Source organism: Neovison vison, chromosome 2, assembly GCF_020171115.1.
Source record: "Neovison vison isolate M4711 chromosome 2, ASM_NN_V1, whole genome shotgun sequence".
Classification (NCBI taxonomy): Eukaryota; Metazoa; Chordata; class Mammalia; order Carnivora; family Mustelidae; genus Neogale; species Neogale vison.
Window position 1 is genome coordinate 6,574,995 of NC_058092.1, and position 8,914 is coordinate 6,583,908.

Sequence of the window (8,914 nt, forward strand, 5' to 3'; positions counted from 1 at the left end):
CCAGCTTCCGCCTATAACCAGCCCCCCAGGGAGGCTACAGATCGGTCCGGCCACAGCCCAAGGCACCTCCAGCAGGCAGCCTCCCTGCTGCTCAGACAGACGTCCTCCTGAGCCGTGCTGTGGACCGTTCCCGGGCCCAGAGTGCCCCCGGAGAGGCCCGGCCCCCTAAGGCTGCAGGTAATAAGCTCCTCCCCAGGAGCGGCAGCTGTCCGTGGGGCACTGAGGACATGCCAGGCCCTGGCTAGAGGCCACCTCCTAGATACCTGAGGGCACGGACCCGGGATGCAGGCAGCAACACTACTCCCATTCCGAGGTCAGGAAACCAGAGGCTCCGTGAACTTCAGACACTTGCTCAAGGTCACGTGGAGGCAGTATGTAGGAAAACCAGGCTGGGGACCCGAGTCAGGAGGGCACTGAGCTCCTGGTTCCCACTGCCATATGCCTGCCCCTGCACGCCCCCCCTTACCTGCTCACCACCCTGCTGTGGGCTCAGAGCCCCGGCCCTGCCCCTTCTCCCCTGTCTGGCCTTGGCTCAGGCACATCCGGGTGCTCTGCAAGTAGGAGGGAAGCATCCCCACCCCCCCACCATGAGACTTCAGTTTTCTTTGCTGGGGTAGGGAGGCTAGGACCATAAGGCGCCTCACAGAGGGGTGGCTGAGGTGGTCCAGAGGCTGCATTTCGAGCACGGACTGGGCATTGAGTAGATGCTAGAAAGGCTGAGCATGACAAGGCCTGGGGTGCTTCAAAGGCACCTGCCTAGAGGAGGGGCTCAGAGACGAGAAGGGCTGATGGGGAGGGAGGGTAGGGAAGGTGGGTGTGCTGGGAAGTCCTGGGCTCTCTGTGCCCAAGTGTCACCTCCGCTGTCCCCTGTCACCTCAGGCATCCTTGTTCACATGGACAACCTTCGCTGGGAGGGCGTCCCTTTCATCCTGATGTCTGGCAAAGCCTTGGATGAGAGAGTGGGCTACGTGCGGATCTTGTTCCGGAACCAGGCTTACTGCGCCCAGACCGAGACGCGCTGGGTGGCGGACCAGAGCCAGTGCCTGCCACGGCAGATCGTCTTCTACATCGGACACGGTGAGCTGGGCAGTCCCGCCGTGCTGGTCAGTCGGAACCTGTTCAGGCCCTTCCTGCCCTCCGGGAGCTGGAAGGAAGTGGAGGACCGGCCCGGGCTCCGCCTTTTTGGCCGCCCCCTGTCGGATTTCTATGCGTACAGCCCCGTGAGGGAGCAGGACGCCTATTCTGTCCTCATATCTCACATCTTCCACGGCCGCAAGGACTCGTTCATCACCACAGAGAACTTGCTGGCCTCCTGGGCCTTCTGGACCCCCCTGCTGGACAGCCTGGCCCATGAGGCCCCGCGCCTCTACCCAGGAGGAGCTGAGAACGGGCACCTGTTGGACTTCGAGTTTACTGGCACCCAGTTGCGCTTTTCCCAGCAGCAGCCGGAGCAGCTGGTGCCAGGGCCAGGCTCCGCTCCGAGTCCCAGCGACTTCCAGGTTCTCCAGTCTAAGTACCGGGACAGCCCGCTGATCTCGGCCTGGCCGGAGGAGCTGATCGCGAAGCTGGCCGATGACATCGAGGCCACGGCTATGCGGGCGGTGCGGCGCTTCGGCGAGTTCCACCTGGCGCTGTCAGGCGGCTCCAGCCCCGTGCCCCTGTTCCAGCAGCTCGCCACCCGGCACTACGGCTTCCCCTGGGCGCACACGCACCTGTGGCTGGTGGATGAGCGCTGCGTCCCGCTTCGCGACCCTGAGTCGAACTTCCAGGGGCTGCAGGCGCACCTGCTGCAGCACATCAGGGTCCCCTACTACAACGTCCACCCCATGCCAGTGCACCTGCACCAGCGCCTCTGTGCCGAGGAGGACCAGGGCGCCCAGATGTATGCCAGTGAGATCTCGGCCCTGGTGACCAACAGCAGCTTCGACCTGGTGCTGCTGGGCATGGGCACGGATGGGCACACGGCCTCTCTGTTCCCGCAGTCGCCCGCCGGCCTGGAGGGCCCACAGCCAGTGGTGCTGACCAGGAGCCCCTCCAAGCCACACCAGCGCATGAGCCTCAGCCTGCCGCTCATCAACCGTGCCCGCAAGGTGGCCATCCTGGTCATGGGCAGGATGAAGCGGGAGATCACCTTGCTGGTGAGCCGCGTGGGCCATGAGCCTAAGAAGTGGCCCATTTCGGGGGTCCTGCCTAGTTCTGGCCAGCTGGTTTGGTATATGGACTATGAGGCTTTCCTGGGATGATGGTGCCTCTGGTCTTTGCGCACTCCCACGCTTACTTTCCCCTGTCCTGTCCCCTTCCCCTTAGTCCTGCCACCTGCCCTGGCCCTCTGGAATCTGATGCCTCAGGGTTAAGTCCCCAGAGAGGAAAGAACCAGGCCTTATCCCAATCCCTTTGACAATCTCTATCCAGTTGTGGTGGGTGGACACAGACGCAGGGAAGAAATGGAGGCTCTGCTCTTGAGAAGCTTCCAGTCCAAGTCAGGAGAGGAATAGCCACCTTAAGAACATACCAGCAGCAGTTACACGATAACATCAGCCAGCACAAAATAAGATGTTGTGGAAGCTCCCAACTTCAACAGAAATGCAACAGCTAAGGTTAATCAGGGAAGGCTTCCTGGAGGAGGTGATCCTTGAACTGACTCCTGGGGAAAAGAAGACTGAATAGTAGTGAGACGGGGGCACAGGTGTCCATCAGGTACAGTGCCCATGCCAAGCAGGTGCTAGAAACCGTCTGGAGACCTCGAGTTGGCCATTTCTTCTATCCCTCCCTTTCTTCCCGAGCCTCTGGCATTTAGCCTACTGTCCTGCCCTCTCTGTGGCTGCTTCCTCCTGCTCTGTCTCTCTGGGTTCCCTTTCCCCCTGTCTTCCTGCTGTCCCGCAGACAGATGAAGGGCGGTAGCAGTGATACAGCGGCAAACAGTGGGAAGTTTCTTGCAAGTGGTGTTTGGAGCTCCCTTTGTCCGTAGGTGAACTTCTCTGTGTGGGGGAGGCCCCCTGCCCACTCTCCATTCTCTGGCCAACCCCCTTCGTGATACGCAGTGGGCATAGATGACTCGGCCATTCCAGGGGTCCCTCACTCCAGAGGGTCCTTTACACCTCAGACTTCCTGTGGGCGTTTCCACTCTCTTGCTTTACCACGCAAGATCCGGTTAAGTCTTTCTGTGATGGGGTCACGTCGTTTGTGGGGAGAGATGTGAGGGAAATCGTCCGGACCACCCAGGGGCTCTGATCTGACCAGACAGGGGCTGGGCCTCCACCACAGGGCGGCTGCGGTTCCCAGGCGGCGCTGGCTGCCCACGGGCTTCTCAGGGACTCGACCAGTTTGCAGCACCCCCCCTTCACACTACCTCTCAGGGGCACGGAGTCTGCTTGCTGTCTGCTGGCCCCTCCTGCTGCATCTCCTGCACCGCCACACGCTGACCACCTGGGGAGACAGACGGGAAGCCCCTGTTGAGAGGAGGTGGGGGCTCTGCTCTCCATTAACAGTGGCGGGGGGTGGGGTGTCTCTCTGAAATCCCTTTAAGAAGTATTCTCACACATTTAGTTGGTATTTCAGCTGCCCACACGCTCATGCTCCCAAGGCAGGACTGGGAGGGAATGAGCCCGATTTTTCCCGGGTGGCTGCTCTCTTGTTTTACAGTCACACCTTGTGTCACTTGTTGGTGTCACCCTGAGGGCTCTCCTTGGTGAGGAAATACGTCATCGGCAGACGTATTTCTCTGCTTTTGATTGTTTATACTTTCTTCAAGGCTATGGATTGAAAAGAATTCCGGGGCCTGAGCTGGGGGTTCTCCGTGGGAAAGGCTCTCGTGTTCTAAGCCCCGTGGCCTTCCACGACCCTCCGATAGGACGGCTCTCCTTCCACCGGGAGAGCTGACCTTGGCAAAGCTCTCCCACTGCCGGGTCGGCAAGTCTCTGTGTCTGGGGGTCTGCGTTTTAGCTGTTTTCTTTTGCCTCCAGGGCTCGTGCTCCTGAGGGGACACGGATGGTTGCAGGCCCGGTGCCGCCTGTGGCCACGTGGGGGCGCTCTTGCACCGTCCCTGCCCTCCCCTCCCCTCCCGGGAGCCCAGGAGCCCTTGGCCTTGAACACGCCCCCATGTGTTCTTCAGAAACTTCATCCTCTGTGGTTGTAACACCGCTGCAGCTAGGCCAGCAGGCTCTTGATGTCACCATTGCTGAATAATAGTGAGTCCGTGTGGGCCTGAGCCCAGGACCTCCCGTCCGAGGGGAGGGTCCTGCCTTCATCCGTGGTTGGGTCAGGGGCGGAGGCTGGGGCAGGGGGGCCAAGTGGTGTCCTGAGATCACAGCAGAAAAGTCCACCAGGAGACCCTGCCAGTGTTCCCCTGGGTCCGCTTGCTCCCTCGTCCCGTACTGGGCCACCTAGACTCGTGGTGTTCCGCCTTTCTGGACCATGACCCACGGCCGGAAGCACACCTTACCGCGGGAGTCCGTGATCACATTCGTGTGCGAGTCTGCCCCACGCACAAGTCCCATGAAGGGATTCTTACCTTAGGACGTGAGACGCCCTCCAGTTTCTATTTTTTGTGTTTGAGAAAAGCTGCTTAGAGCCTGTTAGATCGAGCTGATACATTGTTCGGAAAATGCTGCTCTGATCCAACTTCACGCTGTCCGTGAGCCGAGGCCCTGAGGGGCAGAAGGGAGCCCGTGTGTCGAGCTCCCCCGGGGACCACGAGGGAGCACGCTGGGACGGGAGCCCGGGCTGTTCCCCGGGCTGTTCCCCAGGTTCGTGCCGCGGGCCCGCCTGCTGCAGCGAGGCTGCTGTGGCCCCAGCGTGGCTCTGCCCCCCCCCCCTTGCCGGGTGCTCAGCTCCCTTCCTCAAGGGGTTGACGAGGACCCGGCTGGCATGACACATTGTGCTTGTGGCCTCCACTCTCTCATGCGGCCAGTGAGGAACGTGAGGGGGTCCTTGTTTGCAGAGACTTGGACACCAGAACAGCAGTTGTCTGATGCCACCAGGCCACGGTGCCCCGAGGGGCGGGCGGGAGCCTGCCTGTCTTCGTGGACCTGGGGGGGCTGGTATTAGCATCTCTAGAGCGAGCCCCTCGCCGTGTGCTGTGGGGAGAGAAGGGGGGGGAGGGGCTTTCCAGGTGGTCGAGAGCCAGACTCGGAGTTTGCTCTGGGAGCACGGTTCTCTGCTGACCTCAAGTCACAACAGTCGGGTCGCGCTGGCCGCTGCTGCTCGCTTCTCTGCAGACAGAGCTCTAGTCCCACCCTGGGCCTGGCGGGTCAGAGTGACCCCCTCCCCGGGTCGTCTCCCCGGAGGACCAGGCCTGCTGTCCCCGGGGCCCAGAGCTCGCGGCTGCTCTGCCTCACTCCCTCGCTTCCCCGTTTGTCCAGAGAGCTGAGGGCCGTGTGGCAGAGAAAGGAGGGGGGAAGCTTTCATAGGCCCTTGAGGGGTGGTTTCCCGCTGTTTAGTTTTCCAGGGACAAAAAAAATTTTATTTTCAACAAAAACACATGGGGCCTCACAGAAGCAGCATAGACTCAGTCTGGGTCGGTTTTATCCGGTTAGGTTTTTCTCCTAAGGAGACAGGAGCCTGCAGACCTCAGGCCACTTGTAGAGAAGCTGCCTGGTGGCGTGTTCGAGAACGCACGAGGCCCAGGGAGAGGCCCGTGGTGGCCGGCCTGTGCCATCCATGGCCGCCTGCCCCTTGAAAGACAAACCCAGAGGGCCAAGGGCCGTGAGAGGGCAGTTGCCACCCAGTGTCGCCGCGCCGTCCCCTGCCGTCAGCCTCCCTGCTTGTACCACCCCCAGCCCCTACCCCGGGACCTCCTGCCACCCTCTGCTGGGCCCACAGCTGCAGCCCGTGCTGGGGGCGCTCGAGGGGCTGCTCGCTTCATTCCAGGGTCCCCTCCTCCAGCCACACCAGCGTCGCCTGCTAACAGGAGCCCAAGGGGGCGTCCGGCCGGATCACAGGGGCGAGCGGCTCAGTTGGTCCGCCCGGTGTTCAGAGGCTCTGGGAATGTTTGTTCCAGCAACAAGTGTCACCTGGTTGGAAGTGTGGCTGGCTTCCCCCGTGGGCCCTGCCGGCCCTCTGCCCGCTGCAGCTCACCGGAGCCACCGGCTCTGTCCAGCTTCCGTCTGGTGCTAGGGGGCCTGCGGGGGGCGCTGGCGGGCCGTGGGCCCCTCTCACACCCTGTGGCGTCTCCGTGGAAGTGAGGGTCCCTTCGTTCTGGGGACATGCAGTGGCAGATGTCTTCTCCAGAGGCGGTGCTCCGTGGCCCCCAGTCGGCAGCCCGGGTGAGGTGTGAGCGCGGCATCCACGGCTCGTTGCTAAGCGAGGCACAAGCTCACCAGTGCTGTCGCCAGCACGGGACTGGAGGAGGCATTTCTGAAATCCTAGCGAGCTGGGGAGAGTGATCTCCCTGGGGAATCATCCTCCCTGGGGAGCTTCTGTTTGCAAAGCGGACCCTCAGGGGCTGTGTCTGTGCGTGACCTGAAGGCGGACGGGGCGGGGGGCTAGATGAGTTACGCTTCTGCTTGTGTGTTCGTTCCCTAGGATGGTCTTTGTCTACACCCCTTGCCCCGCTTTCGGGTGTTTTGCAGGAAGTCTCTGCATCTTTTCACCCCTCTGGTGCAGGCCGGGTAAACAGACACATTTTCGGTTGCTGAGAGCCCAGGGAGCACATTTGAAAGGCTAGTAGTTCGCTGTGGAAGTGGAAGTGCGAACAGATGCTGCATAAACTCGTCAGTGTGGTGTTTTGCTGTACCGCTACGGAAGTCTAGAGAGGTCGGTCATAAAACATCATGAGATACCTAACTAGGAAAGGACGGGTTGCTGGGTTAGGTCCGGTCGAGGGCCCAGAGTGCATCAGCTCTCCGAGGTGGGACCCGTACAGCCTCCTCCTCCCGGTCCCGCAACCAAGGGCTGAGTGCGGGGTCTTGTCTCCAGCCGGGAAGGCCGAGCTGATCCCGGGCCGGCAAGAGACCTAGATGGGGCGCGGGGCCAGCATGGAAACCAGTGGGTGTCGCGGTCAAGACCGTGTCCGGCCGTCCTGTGCTGGGACACTCCGTACTGGGCTTCTGCCTGGCAAGCAGAGAGGCGAGAACCTCCTTTCTCAGAGGGATCGTGTCCTTGTGCGGTGGGGAAACCCAAGACGCGAAGCCCTCCCTGGCGAGTGGCAGGGATGTGCCTTGTCTTCGTTCACGAGGAGAGGCCGACCGCCCCTGGTTTCTGTGGAAGCGGCGGACACTTAGAGATGTTTTAGACAGTGAGACACATTCAGAACAGGGTTTTTAAAATGACTTTTTGTATGTCAAATGGAACATGTATTTTTTAAACAATAAAATTGTTTTGCCAAAAGCTGTGCTCTCCTTTTTCCTGCAGGAGACGGGGTGTGTGGGTGACAGACCTGGTCGTTGTGCTGTGAGTGGGACTTGGCGGAGGGGAGGGGAGAGTCTGGTCCCCAAGGGAGGACCTGCGTACGTCCCTTCTTCACACGCAGGTGTGTCTCGGCAAAGTGGCTGCATCCCATTTGCTCGAAGCCCGTAGGCCTCCCGGGAGAGACCTCGGTGGGCCAGGTGACCGGGCTTCATGGGTCCCTCAGCCGTCCCCCCCAACACTGCTGGCAGCCCACCAGCTGGGGAAGCCCTGGGCCAGAGGGAGACGCCAGGAGGGAGCAGCTCTGAAAGCCGCGGGGCCTGATACCATCGTTGGTCTCTTCTGTGTGCTCTGCCTGATTCTCACCTTCCACCTGTGTCGTGTTCCCAGAAACATAAAGATTTTGGGGGGGAAGTTCAGTAAAACTGCAGAACCACTGGGGACAGAGGAGCTGGAGACTTCTGGGTTGTGGGACCCGAGCTGAGTGGTGACTTCACAAGGCAGCGACAGGAACCACCGGCTTAATCCAGAAGGGGAGATGTCCCTAGGGGCCAAGAGGCACGGGGGACAGACACATGCCCAGAGTCCCCAGGGGAAGAAGGGAGGATCGTAGGCAGTAACAAAAGCAGAAACCAGAGGCTGCAGGCGGCCCATGACTGTGCCTCCGCCTGGGAAGCACACGGAGAACAGGCTTCCTGGAGGAGATGGCCCAGAGCTGGGGGAAAAACCAGTGTCGGTTTCCCACTCCCTGCTGGGGAGGTGGCGCTGTCCTTGCAGAAACCCAGGGAGACAGGCTCCCCGCCTACCGGCCCTCGTGACAACGGGGGCCCAGCTAGCGGCCGTGAAGGCAGCCCTGAGAGTCACAGGTACCTGCTTCCCCCCCACTTTGGGGAGCCTCCGCGTGCTTGTGTTCAGGGTCCTGGCGGGTCAAGACCCCCAACGCCCACAGCTGCAGCGACTGGTTCCGGGCGACCTGCGGCCCAGGTTGGTCAAACCAGAATGATTCGAGGATGGGGGCCAAAGCTCCTCCGGGTCCCTGGCCGCCCACCTGAGGGCCAGTTGCCCTGGAGCTGCTGACGACCCTCTGCCCACCACGGGGAGCCTGAGAGAGAGGGACACGGCAGAGAGCAGAGCCAAGCAGCCCTCCCCAGCCCCCGAGTGCGGTCGTGCCGGGATTCTGCCTGCTGACCATTTGCAGGGTGAGAAGAGGGCTCTCGCCCGTGCTGGGAGTGCACGAGAGACACCAGAGCTGGGGGGCTGCGGGGTGTCTCAGGAAGCCCAGCGGAAACCCCGTGCTGGCCCGAGGGGGCTGGGGCCAATCGGGAGGGCAGAGCTCCCCGTCTGGGGCCAGGCTTTGGTCAGTCCGGGGAGGCCCCCCGGTGCTGGCTGGCGCTGTGCTAGACCACGTTGGCTGCTGGGTATTGCTTCATCTGAACCATTTCTCCTCACTGAGGTTCTGGCCCAGCCGGCCAGAGGGCAGAAGGCAGGGACGTGCAGATAGTCGAAGGCGCTCTCGGTGGACAAGCTCAGGAAGCGCTGGCCTTTTCCAGAGTCTCCGAGCTCTGTGCAA

The 8,914-nt window shown here is 61.6% G+C and overlaps 1 protein-coding gene across 2 annotated transcripts in view; it reads left to right on the forward strand.

Moving 5' to 3' along the window:
• The window catches only part of H6PD (hexose-6-phosphate dehydrogenase/glucose 1-dehydrogenase), a 28,020-nt gene extending 20,694 nt beyond the window's left edge, over window positions 1-7,326 (forward strand). For both annotated transcript variants that reach the window (XM_044237101.1, XM_044237102.1), the window contains one exon: window positions 880-7,326. In XM_044237101.1, coding sequence (XP_044093036.1) covers window positions 880-2,243 — 1,364 coding nt within the window. In that variant the 3' untranslated portion in view covers window positions 2,244-7,326. The remainder of the gene's footprint in view (window positions 1-879) is intronic.
• Window positions 7,327-8,914: the final 1,588 nt, after the last annotated feature.